Source organism: Hemitrygon akajei, chromosome 9 (assembly GCF_048418815.1).
Source record: "Hemitrygon akajei chromosome 9, sHemAka1.3, whole genome shotgun sequence".
NCBI classification, from domain to species: domain Eukaryota; kingdom Metazoa; phylum Chordata; class Chondrichthyes; order Myliobatiformes; family Dasyatidae; genus Hemitrygon; species Hemitrygon akajei.
The window spans coordinates 56,435,243-56,453,417 of record NC_133132.1 but is presented as its reverse complement, the minus strand read 5'-3'; the positions used below and the strand labels follow the sequence as shown (position 1 = coordinate 56,453,417).

The window sequence follows — 18,175 nt, the reverse complement described above, 5'->3', positions numbered from 1 at the left end:
GATGGTAATTTCCTCAAAAAACTCTGCAGGATAGGTTAGATATGACCTACCATGCACATAGCCATGTTTGAATATCTCTGATTAGTCTCTGTCTAACCAAATACTTTTATATCTGGTCTCTTAGAAAAGCTTTCAATAACTTACCCACTACTAATTTCAGGCTCACTGGTCTATAATTTACCAGCTTATTCTTAGAGCTTTCCTTAAACAATGAAACAATATAAGTTATCCTCCCATCCGCCAGAACTTCAACTGTAGCTAAGGATGTTTTAGATATCTCTGCTAGGGCCCCTGCAGTTTCTGCATTCACCTCCCACAGGATCCAAGGGAACACCTTGTTAGGCCCTGGGGATTTATCCACCTTAATTTGCCTCAAGGCTGCAAACACCTCTTCCCCCGCATCCTGTACGTAGTCCATGACTTCACTGCTGCTTTGCCTCACTTCTATGGACTCTGTGTCCATCTCCCAAATAAATACAGATGCAAGAAATCCAGTTAAGATTGCCCCATCTTATTTGGCTCCATGCATAGATAGCCACTTTGATTTTCCAGAGGACCAATTTTGTCCCTTGCTATCCTTTTGTGCTTAATACAGTATATCTGTAGAAACTCTTTGGGATCCTCCTTCATCTTGTCTGCTAAAGCAGCCGTATGCCTTCTTTTAGCCCTCCTGATTTCCTTATTAAGTGTTTTCTTGCATTTCTTATACGCCTCAAGTATCTCATTTGCTCCTTCCCGCCTATATCTGCTAGGCACCTCCTTCTTCTTAACCAGGTCCTCAACATCTTTCAAAAAACAAAGTTTCCTAAACCTGTTATGCTTGCCTTTTTTTCTGACAGGAACGTGCAAATTGAGATGCACAGGGACTTGGGAGTCCTTGTGCAGAACACCCTAAAGGTTAACTTGCAGGTTAAGTCAGTGATGAGGAAAGCAAATACAATGTCAGCACTCATTTCTGGAGGTCTTGAATACAAGAGCATGGATGTGATGCTGAGGGTTTACAAGGCACCGGTGAGGCCTCATCTTGAGTATTGTGGACAGATTTGGGCCTTCACATCTAAGAAAAGATGTGCTGACTTCAGAGATGTTTCAGAGGAGGTTCACAAAGATGATTCTGCGAATGAAAGGGTTGTCATATGAGGAATGCTTAATAGCTCTGGGTCTGTACTCGCTGGAATTTAGGATTGAAACCTTTTGAATGTTGCAAGGCTTAGACAGAGTAGATGTGGAAAGGATGTTTTCCATGTCGGGGGAGTCTAGGACAAGAGGGCACTGCCTCAGGACATAGGGGCATCCATTTAAAACAGAGATGCAGAAACATTACTTTAGCAAGAGGGTGGTGAATTTGTGGAATTTGTTACCACAGGCAGCTGTGGAGGGAGGCTAGGTTGTTGGGTGTATTTAAGGCAGAAATTGATAGGTTCTTGTTTGGACATGGCATCTGTTATGCCTGCATCCCCCTCCTTTGTGAGAATCGCAAGATCACTATTGGGTTGGGTCAGGGGACCCAGGAAATGAGAGAGAGACATTCAGAATGCCTCGTTCCCCGGCGATGTAAAGTCATGGGACATGGCCATTGTCTCTTGGAGACACATTTGTGGATTGGGATGCTATGCTACGTGAACGCCCTCAGGCAAAAGTGGGCTGGGTGAGAAAGAGATTGCATCACCCCAACCTGATTGATATCTACAACCCTGCGAGTCAGGATAAAAGAGGGTCTGTAGGAACAGCTCCTCAGACGCACCAGAAGGAACGCTAGCGATCCCGTAAGAGCGGGAAGCCATTTGAAGGAGGCCACGTGCGTTCAGTTCCGTTGCTTGGGACTGGTGGCTGGAACCACGGAAAACGGCTTTTAGCTAGCAACGGGGAAATCAACTCCCCCGACTCAAAGGACTGGCATCATAAAAGACCTGGGCAAGTTTAAAACCGTCTCTCTTAAACCCAAAGAGCTGCAGCTTGAATGACAGTGACTTTTATATTTCCATCGGACAATACATTATCCCCTAGACAACAATAGAGCTATCTCTTATTGATTATTATTATACCCGCACTTTTAGAGTTAGTATTGACGAAGTATATTATCTGTATGTTTGCATTAATATTGTTTTGTGTTTTTTTATCAATAAATACTGTAAAAAAATAGTACCATCAGACTTCAATGGACCTCTCTATCTTTGCTGGTAAGTGACCCAGTTACGGGGTACGTAACACATCAAAGGTTACCAGGAGAAGGCCAGGAAGTGGGGCTGAGAAGGGGAAATAGAATCAGCCATGATTGAATGGTGGAGCAGACTCGATGGGCCAAGTGGCCTAATTCTGCTCTTGTGTCTTATAGTTTAACATACAAACTCTGTCCTCTCAAAATTTCACTTTTGAAGGCATCCCACTTATCAAACACACTTTGCCAGAAAACAACTTATCTCAATCCACACTTGCCAGATCCTTTCTGATGCTATCAAGATTGGCCTTTCTCCAATTTAGGATCACAACCATTGGACCAGACCTATCCTTCTCCATAATTATCTTGAAACTATTGGCATTACAATCACTAGATGCAGAATGTTTCCTTACATAAATTTCTGTCACCTGCTGTGTCTCATTCCTATTAGGAGATCTAGTATCGCATTCCCTCTAGTTGGGATCTTTATCTATTGATTAGAAAACATACCTGAACACATTTGCCAAACTCTGTCCCATCCAGCCTTTGTGCAGTATGGCACTCCCAGTCAAGACTAGAGAAAATAATGAATGGACTGCCACCACGAGTTCTCCTCACCAGGACACCGACCTCTTTACTGTTGACCTGAACTGCACACCACATGCACTTTCAATTATATTTTATTAAATTATTTGTGGTAATATTTTGGTTTATGTGCTGTGTGTGATATACGCTTGTGGGTACACCATGGTGTAGAGTAACGTTTTTATCTTTGGTTCTATATATGTACATCTCTTGACAAATTTGCTTCTCTAAATCTTGTTGATTTTTGGGTGATTTAGAATATAATCCCATTAATTGGTTATCCCCCTCCTATTCCTCAATTCCACCCATATTGCCTCACAAGATGAGCTCTCCAGCTTGTCCTGCCTGAGCACTGCCTTGACATTTTCCCTGATCAGTAATGCTGACCCTCCCCCTTTAAATCCCTCCCGCACTGTCATGTCTAAAACAACGGAACATTGAACTGCGAGTCCTTCCCCTCCTGTAGCTAAGTCTCAGTAATGGCTGCAACATCATAATTTCACGTGCTAATTTCAAAAGCTCATCCACCTTTCCTACCATACTTCTTGCAGTGAAATTTGCACAACTCAGAACATCAGTCACACCATACTCAACCTTTCAATTCCTGACTTTATATGTAAGCTTAACAACATCTTTCCTTTCCCAACAACCGCTCTAATTCTTCTCTGATGTTCCGGTTCCTACCCCTCTACAACCCTAATTTAAACTACCCCGCCCTGTTCCTCCTCAGTGCAGCACAAGCAAACTGCCCATGAAGATATTATTCTCCTACTAGTTCACGTGCAAACTTCTCTGTCTGTACAGGTCCCAACTTCTTTGGAAGAGCCTGGAAGAGAGACCAGTAATCCAAAAAATCAGAAGCCTTCTCTCCTGCACCTCCTTAGCCACATGTTAAACTGTATGATCTTCTGGCCTCACTAGTATGTGATACAGGCTGAAGGTTCTTTCCTTTAACTTAGCAGCTAACAGCCTCACTTTGAAGGACCTCATCCCCCTTCCTACCCATGTCATTTGATTCCAACATGGACCACAGCCTCTGGCTACTCACCCTCCCACTAAAGAATGCTGTGGACTTTGTCCACGATGTCCCTGACCCTGGTACTTGGGAAACAATATACCATCTGAAAAATATATTATTCACAAAACCTCCTGTTTGTTCCCCTAACCAATTAATCCCCTATCTCTACTTCTTGCCTCTTCACCCCCCCCCCCCCCACCTTCCCTTCTGAGCCACAAAGCCAGACTCAGTGCCAGAAACCAGATGGCTTTCCTCTGCTAGGCCATCCTTCCCAACAGTATTCAAAGTGTTATACCTGTCATGGAGGGGGAATGGCCACAGGGTTACTCTGCACTGGCTGTCTAACCTTAGGTGTAACCTATCTCCCTGTATTGCCTATCAACCAACCCCTCAGCTGCCTGAATGATCTGGAGTTCACCCAGCTTCAGCTCCAATTTCCCAAGCCTAAATGCCCCAGAGAAATTGGTTGCAAGCCATCTCCCTGCACACTGCAGTCCATCAGTAAAGGTGATCCTACTGTGTTGTTGGAGATTTACCCAACCATAATAAAAGACCAGCAATATTTTTTCCAATTCAGGGATCAGAAAATCTCAATGACAAAGCTTGAACTTCTTGACCACAGCTGAAATTACAATTACCCATGAGAATATTTCATTATACTTATAATTAGTGGAACGATCATGAAGTAACAGAAGGTGAGTCTCTCATTGCAGGACACCCAGATCCTGACCTGCTCCTGCGGCCACAGTATTTATGTGGCTGGTTTTGTTATGTTTCAGATCAATGGTGATCCTAGAATGTCACTAGTGGAGACAGGATGCTAATAATTCCACTGAATGTCTAATGATAGGTTGTTAGACCATGTCTTGTTGGAGATTATAATTGCTTTAACTTCATTGAAATATTAACTACATTTTATTGAAGTATTTTAACTGTTGCAAAGTTCTTTGGGACATCCCAAATGTGTAAGTTAGGTGTTTTATGAATGTAAGTCTTTCTTTTGGCTTAATATGTTGAAAGGTTCCTGGCCCTACTCTCATCTTTTGCATTTGGGCAGTAAAGACACCTATATTTAACTATTGTTCATTGACTACAACTCTGCCTTCAATACCGTATTTCTCCAAAAATGCATTTCCAAACTCCAAGACTGGGGATACAGTGCTCCCCTTTGCAACTGGATCCTCCACATTTGACCAACAGACCACAGTCAGTAAGGAATCACAGCCACAATTCTTCCACAGATTTCAGCACTGGTACCTGATGCCCCACAAAGCCGCGTCATACACACCTCACGCACCCCTCATACAAACTCTTCTCCCTCCTGCCATCTGGGAAAAGACACCAAAGCATTCGGGTTCTCACGACCAAACTATGTAACAGTTTCTTCCCTGAAGCCTTCAGGCTCCCCAATACCCAGAGCCTGGACTGACACCAACTTACTGCCCTCTACTGTGCCTATTGTCTTGTTTATTATTATTTACTGTAATGCCTGCACTGTTTTGTGCACTTTATGCAGTCCTGGGTAGGTCTGTAGTCTAGTCTAGTTTTTTTCTGTGTTGTTTTTATGTAGTTCAGTGTAGTTTTTGTACTGTTTCATGTAGCACCATGGTCCTGAAAAACATTGTCTCGTTTTTACTGTGTACTGTACCAACAGTTATGGTCAAAACGACAATAAAAAGTGACTTGACTTGACTTGACTTGACTATTCCCTATGCAGTCACAAATGTGGGCCAGATTCTACTCCGATTTTACCTACAAATTTGCAGATGATAGCACTGTGGTGGGTCAGATATCAAATAATAATAAATCAAAGTATAGGAAGGGTATCAAGAGTCCAGTGTCATGATCACAACCTTTCTCTCAATGATAGCAAAACATAAGAGCAGCTAATTGACTTCTGGAAAGGGGGTTGTATGAGGCACAAGATCTTGCTTACATCCACCACACAGAGCTTTAGTGGCTTGAGAGACTCAAGTTCCTTGGAGTGAACATCACCAATAGCCTGTGCTGGTCCAACCACATGGACACCAACACGATAAAATCTGCAGATTCTGGAAGTCCAACTAACACACACAAAATGCCGGAGGACTGTCGAAGGGTCTCGGCCCAAACCATCGACTGTTTACTCTTTTCCATGGATGCTGCCTGGCCTGCTGAGTTCCTCCAGAATTTTGTGTGTGTTACGTAGACACCAAGGCACAGAAAGCTCACCAGCTCTTCTACTGCATTAAATTTTATCTATGCATCCTATCAGAATGCATCACAGCCTGGTATGGCAGCTGCTCTGCCCATGAACTCAAGGAACGGCAGAGGGTTGTGGACATAACTCAGCACATCATGGAAACTGGCCTCCCCAGCATGGATGCATCTACATTTCTTGCTGCCATGGTAAAGCAGCCGACATGATCAAAGATCCCGCCTATCTCAGACATTCTGTCTTCTCTTTTCTACCATTGGACCAGAGACAGAAAAGCTTGAAAATAGTATCATCGGGCTGAAGGGCAGCCTCTATCCTGCTGTTATAAGACTATTGAATACTCCCTTAGTCCAGTAGGATGGACTCCTGGCCTCACAATTTACCTCATTATGACTTTTGCCTTATTGTCTATCTGCACTGCACTTCCTCTGTAACACTTTATTCTGTGTTCTGCTATTGTTTTACCTTGTACTACCTCAGTGCTCTGCTGTAATGAATTGATCTGCATGGATGAGATGCAATACAAGATTTTCACAGTAGCAGCATACACAAAACGCTGGAGGAACTCAGCAGGTCAGGCTGCACCTATGGAGGGAGATGAAGTCAGCATTTCTGGTGGAGACCCTTCAGCAGAACTGGAAAGAAATAGGGCAAAAACTAGAAAAAAAAGGGTTAAAGGCAGGAGAGAGGCACAAGTTGATCGGTGATAGGTGAATCCGCGTTTTTTTTTACTGTACCCTGGTATATGAGACAAAAATGAACCAATGTACCGACTTAACAACAACTAAGGGTTAAATAGCCCTAATTTAGATAATAGCACAAGTTAATCGTTTCATGGCACATAAATTTAACACTCTCTATTTCATGGGATCTTCAACACACCAACTACTTGCAATTTCATCAGTCCTTAAATAATTAGGGAGGTTAATTGCAAAAGACAGCCTATAAGTTTATTTCAAATTCAGGTATCTAAAGTAGCAATTTATATCTACATCACCTCAGGATAAATGTCTTTATTCTGTACTGAGATGCATCAATTTATTTCTAAGTCAGCACAGAATGCCCCTTCTCCTTTGAGTAGAGAGTGAGGTGGTTGGGGGTGATAAGAGGGCTCATGTGTGTTTGTCTTAAGGCTCAAGGTAGGATTGTATCTCATCAACACAACAATCAACCTCTCCATTCAACCTCAGGAGAAACAATTTATCAAAGCTTCGCAAAGAACTATTTCTCCCACCATTACTGAGTCAGTACCACAAAGAATTGAAACTTTTTTTGTTTGGCTCCAACTTCTACAGAAGAGTCAAAATAGGTGACAATTTGCGTACATGAACTTGTTCAAATTTGGAATGCTCCTTCATCACCACTGAATCTGAAAAACGGATTTCCTTACTCAACAATACCTGAAAGCGCCCTCGCCAAACTTCCTCAAGGAATGACTCAACACAGCTTTCTCAGGCTCATTTAGGCTTGACAATTAACTTTTCCCAATAATCCAAAGAACGGATTCCAAAAAAAAAATTCTCCTTATGGGATTGAATTTCCAAGATGAATCCAAAAGTTAAATTCTGCAATGTAGCTGCTTTGATTTTACATTTTTATGGGTCAAAATTAATTTATTTTACACGTTCAATGCAGTAAATGGATCCCCAACCAGCAGTATAAAAGAAGAAAGCATCCAGTTTTGGAGGAAGATGCTAGAGGAGGTTATTTAATTAAGTTATATAAAATTATAGAGACACATGCCCTGCAGATGCTTGAACCTGGAGCACAAATGGCTAATGGAACTCAGTGGGTCAAGCAGCATCTGTGGATGGAAGTGAACAGTTCCAATTCTGGGTTGAACTGAGCTTAGAGAATCAGGACTACTATCACTGACATAGTTGTGTAATCTGTTGTTTTGCTGCAGTGGTACGACAAAAACTACTATAGGTTACAATAAGAAAATAAATAGATAAATAAAGAAAGAAGGAAAGAAACAGATAAATACGTAGTGAAGGGTCTTGGCCCGAAGCATCAACTGTTTACTCTTTTCGATAGATGCTGCCTGGCCTGCTGTGTTCCTCTGGCATTTTGTGAATGTTGTTTGGATTTCTGCAGATTTTCTCTTGTTTGAAATATGAAGTGTTCCTTGATCATTCAGAAATCTGATAGTGGAGGGCAAGAAGCTGTTCCTAAAACATTGAGTATGTGTCCTCAGGCTCCTGTACCTCCTCCCGGATGGATGCAATGAGGAGTGTGGAAAGGACTACTGAGATGGTATTGACAGAACATACGGATTATCTATTTCCCTCCGCAGATGTGCCTGATCCACTGAGTTTTTCCACAGGTTTTTTTTGTATAAAATTATGAGAACCTAAGACAGAGCAAGGAGATAGGACTCAAGGTCAATAACCAGGATTAAGGGAAGCTGAGAATAATTCTCTCTTTATCCAGAAAATGCGAGGAGCTCAGTTAAAAATTTCTTGAATAATAACTGGGTATGCTGAATCCATAAGGTTTTGAAGCAGTAAAGAAGCATTTGGCTGTATAATTTTCCAAGTTGCCACAAGATTTTATAATTCCATGATCAGGAGAAGCTAGATGTTATTAAGAAGGAAAAGAAAGTAAGTAGAGGTTTAGGAAGAAATTCTAGAGTTTAGAGCCTACCATCAGCCAGCAAGGGTGGATTCAGCAGTGGATGGGAAAGGGTTTTCAACTTTAGAGGAGGGTAGAATTCTTGGAACCTTGAGATTGGGTGTTAATGTATATCAAGGTTGAAAGGAATAGTGTGATCTAGACCATTTGTATATCTTCTGACTCAGCTGAACCACTGACACACTGGAGCTTTAACTGATAAAGGGCCTTTCTTAATAAAGTGGAGCTAATTGGATCTGAACTACCTGGAAAACTGAAATAAGGAAACTCAGAGAGTCCTGAATATCTGAGGTTCTCTTTCCCACTGAGTAGTACTGGTTGTTTCACTGTATGTTTTAGATCTAAAAGGAATCAACAAATTTGGATCAGTCAGTATATGGAGCTAAGTTGCCAATTACATTGAATAGGGGACCACCTACACTTTCTTATATGTTGTATATTCTTATGAACTCTTAAGGTGAAAAAAGTACATACGTTATTTTGAACTCACAATGACTGTAATTATCCAAACCAAGGAAGACACAGCCCTAGTCCTTCATTTGACCATCCTTACATCTTTGCAGGTAGATTTCAATTTACACTTCTTAATTGCCAGCCTGAGTTTTGCCTTCTGACAAAACACACAGAAAGTGCATGTAATTTATTGTCATAGCCACTCATCTGTAAAATAAAACACTTTGGAATTCATCAGTTGCCTGCAGCCTTTCCATTCCATAGGAAAATGAATCTTGTCACACTAAATGTACAATGCATGCTATTGCATTACCATTTAATTTGATTATGCTCTCATTTATTTACTCAGGAAAAATTAAAAATGTAAATGACTAACGTCATGTGAAATATTGTTCATCATGAGCAGTGAAGAGGAAAACCTGTGCTTAAATTATATTTTATTGCAGGCATTCCTTAGAACCAGCAGTGCTATAGTCTATTTAGTTCATTGTATCCTCACAGTTATGATAACATCTTTCAAAATGTATGCCAGACCTCGTGTAATTTTAAATATTCAAAATCCTTTTTAATATTTTACAGAACTGAGCTGCACAAATCTCTCTAGTACAAGCAAGGTTCAGTGTAAATTTAACAACACTGCACAAGAAATGTACCAGTGTTTTTGGTCTTTATAACGTAGTGAACTTGAGTTATTGAAAATATTCATGTATTTGTCATTCCATGTTCAGATCCAAATGTGCATTCATTTCTCTGTATCTTAGCTTCTCTATCTCATTTACTTATAGTTCATGTGGCCTCTTACTCCTTTTACTAAAAAAAGCCATTTCTTTCCCATGTTAAATTCCGTTTCCCATTTTATCTACAGTACCTACTCTAAGCTTCTTTATCTGTCAGTGTTTTGAAGCATTTCTTCCTAATTTTAACCATATTCTCTGACTGGTTATCAACCACAAATTTCAAGCTCTTCTAGTTTTGTTTCAATCCATTCTGTATTTAGTCTTAACTGACTTACATTGACTTTTTTTTTAACTTGCCAAGGGTCTTCTTGAAGCCCAACTGTCCTTGCCCCTTCTTACCCCTTACCCCTTCTGTTGCTTCTTCATTAATGGCAGAAATGTGGCTTGCCCCTCAATGATCATTACTGTTTTTAATGTGTTGCATAATAGTGCAGCAAGTAGAGCTGCTAGCTCCCTGCTCCAGCAAGCCAGGTGCAATTCTGAATTTTGGTACTATCCATGTGGAGTCTGCATGATCCTCCTATGACCAAGTATTTCCTCTGGGGGCACCGGTCTCCTTCGTTATCCCTAAGAAGTGTGGGATGGTAGGTTAAATGGCTGCTGCACACGTGTCCCTCCTGTGTAGGTGATTCAATGAAGTATTTGAGAAAATATGGAAATGGAAATTGATGGAGAAATTCCTCTGTGAGCTGACAAAGAGTCACTGAAAAGTACAGAACAGAAACAGGCCCTTTGGCCCATCTAGTCCATGCCAAAACATTTAAACTGCCTACTCCCATTCCAGGACCAGAGCCCTCCATACCCTTCCCATCCAAGTACAGTACCTATCCAACTTCTCTTAAAAATTGAAATCAAGCTGGCATGCACCACTTGCACTGACAGCTTGTTCCACAGTCTCACAACCCTCTGTGTGAAGAAGTTCCCCCTCATGTTCCCTTTATTTTCACCTTTCTTCCTTAACCCATGAGTTTTTGTTGTAGTCCCACTCAACCACAGTGGAAAAAGCCTGCTTGCATTTATCCTATCTATACCTCTCATGATTTTGAATACCTCTACCAAATCACTTCTCAATCTTCTATGTTCTGAGGAATAAAGTCCCAACCTATTAAATCTTTTCTTATAACCCTGGTCCTCCAGCCCAGTAACATCTTTGTAAATTTTCTCCGTACTCTTTCAACCTTATTTAAATATTTCCTGTAGGTAGGTGACCAAAATTATAGACTCTGTGGCTGAGCACTTCCTTTATGTCATAAGGAAAATATATTCTGATATTTGCTTTCTGATCTATCAGTGGTGGAGTCTATACTTCACTGGAACAGTTCTATTTCCTGATTTCAACATGAGGATGATGCCAGTCCTCTGGCTCTCATGCATAGAAATCCATAATCTTTTGATAAGGCTAGTTTCATCAAGTATCACTGAATTTCATTCATTGGAGTCTACCAAATGATTTCAGTTGGAGAGGAGAACCTGTGTTCAGCACTCTCAACCCTGAGTGAATTTCTGGGCATCTATCATATTCCACTGTACTTTTATATATTTCTATAAATTTGTTGGTGCAATCTATTTGGGTCGAGATTTTTGCTGTCCTTAAAATTTTTGACTTTGTTCCTCCCCTCATAACTTCAAAACCATTCCTTTTCATTCCTGTTGTTATTGTCTCCACAGTGCTCTGACCAGAACCAAGGTCCCCATTATAACTTGAGTCGTTCAGATGCAGCGAGCAGACATTATTTGCATATGCACACTGTTAAGGCATACCCTGGAGTTAGGGTATATAGCAAGTATTTACTTAACCCGCAACCGATCTTCAGATATGAATGTGAACGATAATTTTCCTGGAGCTGTGTACTGGAGTTCATTGCAAACCAGAAGTGCTGACTAACATTCATCTTATGTGTCTGTTGTGTGGGTGTGAAGAAGGAGGTGTGTGAAAACTATACGTAGTTCATAGGAAGCACTGTAGATACATTGTAACTACAGTACTGTCCTGGAATCGATCTTTAGGATATAAAAATGCGATGCACTATTGGGTCGAGATGTCGCTTCCTCGAATTTTGTTGAATAAAACACTTTCATTTGCTTCAGTGTCTCTCTGGTGACTTTGTTCACGTTACAACATACACAATGCTTCATTACAAGAGTCGGTGTTACACTCAGCAACCACGAAACAATGGTCCTCAAGTGAAATGCCCCTGCTGCCTAATGCTAGTCTTCAACAACAGAAAAACAGGATCTATCAGGAGGTGCTGGGATCTATGGATAAATTATCATATCTTGAGAGCCAACGACACAGCAGCATATGTCAATAATGAAAGTGAAAATTGCCGTCATTTTTGCCAACATTGTCTTTGGCCATTTGGGGGCAAAGGTTGTTTGAAAGTCAGATCCCACACAAAGCTCATGATCTACTAGACTGTGGTGATTCCTGCTCTTCCATACATGGAGAGCTTATTGCAGGTACTTCAGGAGATTGCAGTGAAACCAGCAATATTGTTCCTGTAAAGTTCTCCAAGTTCACTGACAGGATAAGCAAACCAATGTCAGTGGTTCTATGGTATTTCTCAACTTCAGCACAGGAATTACATTGGGACTGCAGTAATAGCAAGAGATTGCAGATGCTGGAATCTAGAGCTGAGCTCAGCAGGTCAGAGTATCTGTGGGGAAAAGGAAGCCTGCTGAGGATCTCCGGCATTTTCTGTTTTCACTTCAGTTTTCCAACCTATGAACTTATGAATTAGGAACAGAAGTGGACCATTTGGCCCCTCGAAGCTGCTCTGCTATATACAATAACTGTAACTTTTCACTTGCCATTTGTAAGAATCTATTTGCCTTTGCCTTATGAATATTCAAAGACTTTGTCTTCATTGTTCATTGAGGGAGTGATTCAAAGAGGCATAACACTATGAGAGAGAGAAAAATAATCACTTAATCATTATTCATCTGACCCCTGATTCTAGAATCTCTCACATCTCCTACACATCTACCCTGCAAAGAAGCTTCCGATCTTATATGTTTTAGTCCCTTCTCACTCTTTTACACAGCAGTCAATACAAGCCTAACATGCCCGACCTTTCTTCATAAGATAACCCGCTTTCTCCAGGCATTATAGGCAAGAGGTCTGGCAAATGCTGGAAGTGTAGAGCAATGCACACAATGTGCTTGAGGAGCTCAACAGGTCTGGCAGCATCTATGGATGGGAATAAAGAGTCCTGATAAAGGGTCTTGGCCTCAAACGTCCCATGTTTATTTCCATCCATAAATGCTGCCTGACCTGTTGAGCTTCTCTGGCACATTGTGTGTATTCCTCCAGGTTATTAGTCCAGGACACCTTTACTGAACTGCTTCCAAGGCATTCTGTTACATTTATGGAGACCCAATAGTCCAGATATGGTCTCATTATAGCGTCTCAGTGCTCTACAGCATTGAAACAAGCCATTCAGCTCAACTCATCCACATCAAACAAGTTACCTAACTGAGCTACCCATCTGGCCCATAAACCTCTAAACCTGGGGTCCCAAACTAGGGTCCACAGACCTCTCAGTCAATAAGACCATAAAATATATAGGAGCATAATTAGACCATTTGGCCCATCAAGTTTGTTCTACCATTTCATCATGGCTGATCCATTTTTTCTCTCAGCCCCAGTCTCCTGCCTTTCCCCATATCCCTTCATGCCCTGTCCAATGAAGAATCTATCAAACTCTGCCTTAAATATATATAAAGACTTGGCCTCCACAAATGACTGTGGCAACAAGTTCACCACTCTCTGGCTAAATAAACTCCTCTTCATCTCCTTTCTAAGAGGAGAGCTTTCTATTCTGAGGCAGTGTCCACTGGTCTTAGACTCCCACCATAGGAAGCATCCTGTCCACATTCACTCTGCCAAGGCCTTTCAACATTCAATGGGTTTCAATGAAGTCACCCCTCATTCTTCTTATTTCCATTGAATAGAGACCAGAGCCATCAAATGCTCCTCATATGATAAGCCTTTCAATTCCGGAATCATTTTCATGAACCTACTTTGAACCCTCTCTAATGTCAGCACATTATGTTAGGGGTCCATGACATAAAAAAGGTTGGGAACTCTGCTCTGATCCTTTCCTATCCATGTAACTGCCCATCCCATAATCCTTTGAAATGTTGTAACTATACTTGCCCCTGCCACTTCCTATGGCAGCACATTCTATATAATCACCACCACTGTGTGAAAAGGATGCCCCTCAGGTCCCTTCTAATCTTTCCTCTCCCAGTTTTTAAACCTATACCCTCTAATTTTGGACTCTCTTACCCTTGGGAAAAGACTGTGGTCACTCACATGATCGACATCTGTCATGATTTTACTCCCCAGCCTCTCACATTTCATGGAAAAAAGGACCTAGCTTATCCAGCCTCTTAGGACAACCAGAATTGTTCACAGTACTCCAAATCTTGGGGACTGTAACATAATGTCCCAACACCTGTACTTAGAATCCTCAGCTGAATGCTCCATATAAGTAAAACATAACCTCTCTACCTTGTATTCAGTTTCTCTAGCAATAACGAAAAACATTCTATTAGATTTCTTAATTACTTACTGTACCTGAAAATCATACACCTGAATGTCCAGTTACCTCTGTATCCAGAAGCTCTATTATTTATGTGCTTATAGTACATAATGTATTTTATGTCTGATTTCTCTCTGCTTCTCTGAGTTTTGGTATCTCTGTACTGATAATGTCCTTTCACTTAACTATTTGCATTTTTTTACTATTTTTTGTGATGAATAGCACTTTGATCTCTGCACTGTACTATCACCAAACAAAAAAAATTCCTGCCATGTGATTCAGTGATAATAAATCTGATTATGATTTAAAGAAATTGTAAAAGGTAGAGTCTTTAGCATCAATTGCTGTAGCCATTCTTATTATCTTACCCATTTGTGTCCGCCCTGTCAACTGTTAGCCAACCAATCTTCTGTCCATACTATTGCTACCTGCAACACCACAAGCTTGAGTTCTATGTGGGATTAAGATCTGATCTGAGCTGATCAGATTGCAGCCTCATTTCTCCATTCCCTATCAACTGCAGATCAATTGATTATCTTTCTATTCAATTAGATATCCCTCTCTCTGTCTCGTTCCAATGGCCTTTGAGATGGTAGCATCAATACATGCCTTTATTCTTGGTTTTCAACTATGATCTTAACATTTCATTCCTATTATCAGGCCCCCCATTTCCTTCTGTCAGCTTCCTGTATGGTCCTCTAATTCTGACATGTTGTTCCTGTCTGATTTCCATCCCATTGCCAATAGGAGTCATGCCTTCAGCTGTCAAGTTCCCAAGGCCTGGAATTCCCTCCTCAAACCTCCAGGTCTCACCACATTCCTTCCGCTTTAAAGAAGGGCTTAAAACCTGTTCCTTTAGCCTAGTTCTCTGTTACCTGTTTTAATATTATCTTATCTGGTCTGGCAACACTTCATTTGATAAGACACTATTTGTCCCTGGAATATTTTGCAATGTATTAGATGCTATGTAAATTATTACGGGCAGGTAGCACTTTGCTTTAAGTATCATTATTCATTAAAACTAATTAGAAGGGAAGGAAACTGGGGAAATTTTTCAATAAAAATCAGATACAATGCTGACATTTACGAGGTTTTTAGATAGACACACGAACATGAAAGGAATAGGGAGATCCGGATCGTATGCAGGTGGAAGTGATGAGTTTAATTTGACATGTTCGGCACAGACACTGTGAGCTGAAGGGTCTGTTCCTGTGCTATACCGTTGTTTTTTATAAACTTAGATTGAACAAAATAACCATGCCATAGCTTTTTACAACCATTTTCACCTTATGTGAATGACTTAGATGAAGGGATCTCACTTTTAATTTTGCTTTTGACATAAAGATAGGTAAGAAAGTAAGCTGTGACTGAGATACTAAAGATTAAAAGGCATTATAGTTTGGTTAAGTGAATGGGCAATGATTTTGGCAAACAATATATCATGTGTAAAAAGGGCAAAACTGTTTTCACAGAGAAGACAAAAGAATAACACCCTATCAAAATGGGGAGAGACTGCAGAGCTCTGAGGTGCAAAGAGATCTGGGTGCCGGAGTGCATCATCCTGCAGAAAACCAATAATGAGTCGTGTATGGGAGCTGTCAGTCAGGGACAATTAAGGATGTAAAATAAATATTGTCCTTTTCAGAATTGCCTGCATTGTGCAGTCAGATATTAAAATAACTGTTGTGAATCAGGTGATAGTCTAGGAGCAGAATGGCTTCATAAAGAGGGAGCCCTATGTCAGGAATTTGTCTCTGCTCTAATGTACTGAACTTTTTGAACTTACTCTGAATTTAGTTTAAAGGCAGTGATCTTATTTTGTCATAAACAGCAGAACAATAAAATTATAGTCTCAATTTTATGCATTCCACCCATATTCCTCCATTCACTTATGCAACTGTTAATTTTGTGACAGCCTTCTTCCCCTTCTCGGGAACCATCTATCTTTGTGTCATCTGCAGACTTACTAACCAGGCCTTGTATACTCTCATCCAAGTCATTGATATGTTATTCGTTTCTCCCTCTCCATCAGCCCTGAACTTTCTCTGTTCCGGCTGCCGGCTCACCTGTAGACCAGCACATCATCCGATGAGCTGTTGTACTGCAGCTGGTACATTTTAACCTTGGGCGCAGACCGTCCCAGGGACCACCTGACCAGGGCTGTGTTGGCCGTCACCTGAGACACCGTGACTCTCTTCTCTGGCCTGACTTTGGCTGCGCCCCGATGCGATTTGCTGGAGCTGGTGATGTCAGACAGCCGGGAATCTGGCTGCAGGGCCCGGCCTGTGCCGTTGCTGAGGTGGGGCAGCTGAACGATAGAGAGCTCGACGGGGGCAGTGGACTCCCCGGCCGCGTTAGCCGCAATGCAGGTGAAGGTGCCGTAGTCTTGGGAGGTGGTGATGAGGATATCCAGGGTGCCATTGTCATAGATGACAGTCCTGGAGGAGTTGCCCAGGATCCTGTCATCAGGGGCAACCCAGTGAATGACAGGCCGAGGGTCCCCAATGGCCTTGCACCGCAGTGATGCCATCTGGCCTTCCAGCACGAGGACCTTGAGGCTGTGCTGGGTGATCAGCGGCTGCTCACACACAAACTCCTCCTCTGACACGTACCAGAAGTACCTCCCTTTCAGGTTCGGTGGCGAGGCACAGGTCTCCATGTCGTCCTCCCTGTTCAGCCGGCGGAACCAGAGAAGCTCACAGTTGCAGTGGAGGGGGTTGCCGCCCAGGGTCAAGCTGAGCCGTGCGGAGAACGGCGTGGTGGACATGGGCAGCGACTCCGACCTGGCAAATATGGGGTCGGGGGCCAGTTTCTGCAGCCTGTTGGAGATCAGGTCCAGCCTGGCCAGCTTCTGCAGGTCGGTGAAGGTTCCCTCCGGGATGTAGTCGATGAGATTGTGATCCAAGCTCAGCGTGTGGAGGTTGATCATTTTGCTGAGGGCTTCCCACGGCAGGCGGGCCAGGTTGTTGTAAGAAAAGTCCAGGTCCTCCAGAGTCACCAGGAAATCGTCCAAAGCTCCGTCTTCCACCCTGCGGAGCTGGTTGTTGTTCAAGATCAGATGCTGCAGGTTCAGCAAACCCCGGAAAACATTCTCCCCAATTTCCGTCAGCCTGTTGGCATCCAGGTGCAAGGAGCGGAGGCTCTCCAAATCTATGAATGAGAAGGGTTGGATGTAGTCAATGGTATTCCGGGACAGGGTCAGGTCAACAAGCCCACTCATGTTGGCAAAGTCTTGCCGGTTTACAGCAATGATGAAATTGCCTCCCAACCTCAGCTCAACAGTCCGCCGGTCTATATCCAGAGGGACAAACAGAAGGCCTTTGGAAGGGCAGAGCGTCCCCAGCGACTCGGAGAGGTTTTGACATACGCAGTACTTGGGACAAGCGCACACTGACGTTGCCATTCCAATCACCAGGAGGCTACAGAGCAGTCTTTCCATTGTAGATCATGTAGGTGCACCTGTAAGAGAGGCAGACAGTGTGAAACTTCTGCTGAACTGAGTTATTGAGTCTATGAGTCGTACAGTATGGAACCAGGCCCTTCAGTCCAACAAGTCCATGCTGATTAATTGTCCATCTAAGTAAGATAATCACATTTAATCCATATCCTTCTAAATCAGGGGTCCCCAAACTTTTTTATGCCATGGGCCCCTACCATTAACCGAGGGGTCCATGGGCCCCAGTTTGGGAACCCCTGTTTTAAACCCCTGCTATTCATGTACCTGTCCATGTACTTTTTAAATGTTCATATACGGCTCACCCTCTGCCCCTGGGGTTCCTATTCTACCTCTCCCTCCCATCTTAGACCTTCTTCCTCTAGTTCTTGATTCCACAGTCCTGGGAAAAA

General features: G+C 42.2%; 1 protein-coding gene across 2 annotated transcripts in view; it reads right to left on the bottom strand.

Moving 5' to 3' along the window:
- LOC140733139 (leucine-rich repeat and fibronectin type-III domain-containing protein 2) overlaps positions 1-18,175 on the bottom strand; it is a 159,046-nt gene that overhangs the window by 12,454 nt on the left and 128,417 nt on the right. For both annotated transcript variants that reach the window (XM_073056039.1, XM_073056040.1), the window contains exon 2: positions 16,396-17,788. In XM_073056039.1, coding sequence (XP_072912140.1) covers positions 16,396-17,768 — 1,373 coding nt within the window. In that variant the 5' untranslated portion in view covers positions 17,769-17,788. The remainder of the gene's footprint in view (positions 1-16,395; positions 17,789-18,175) is intronic.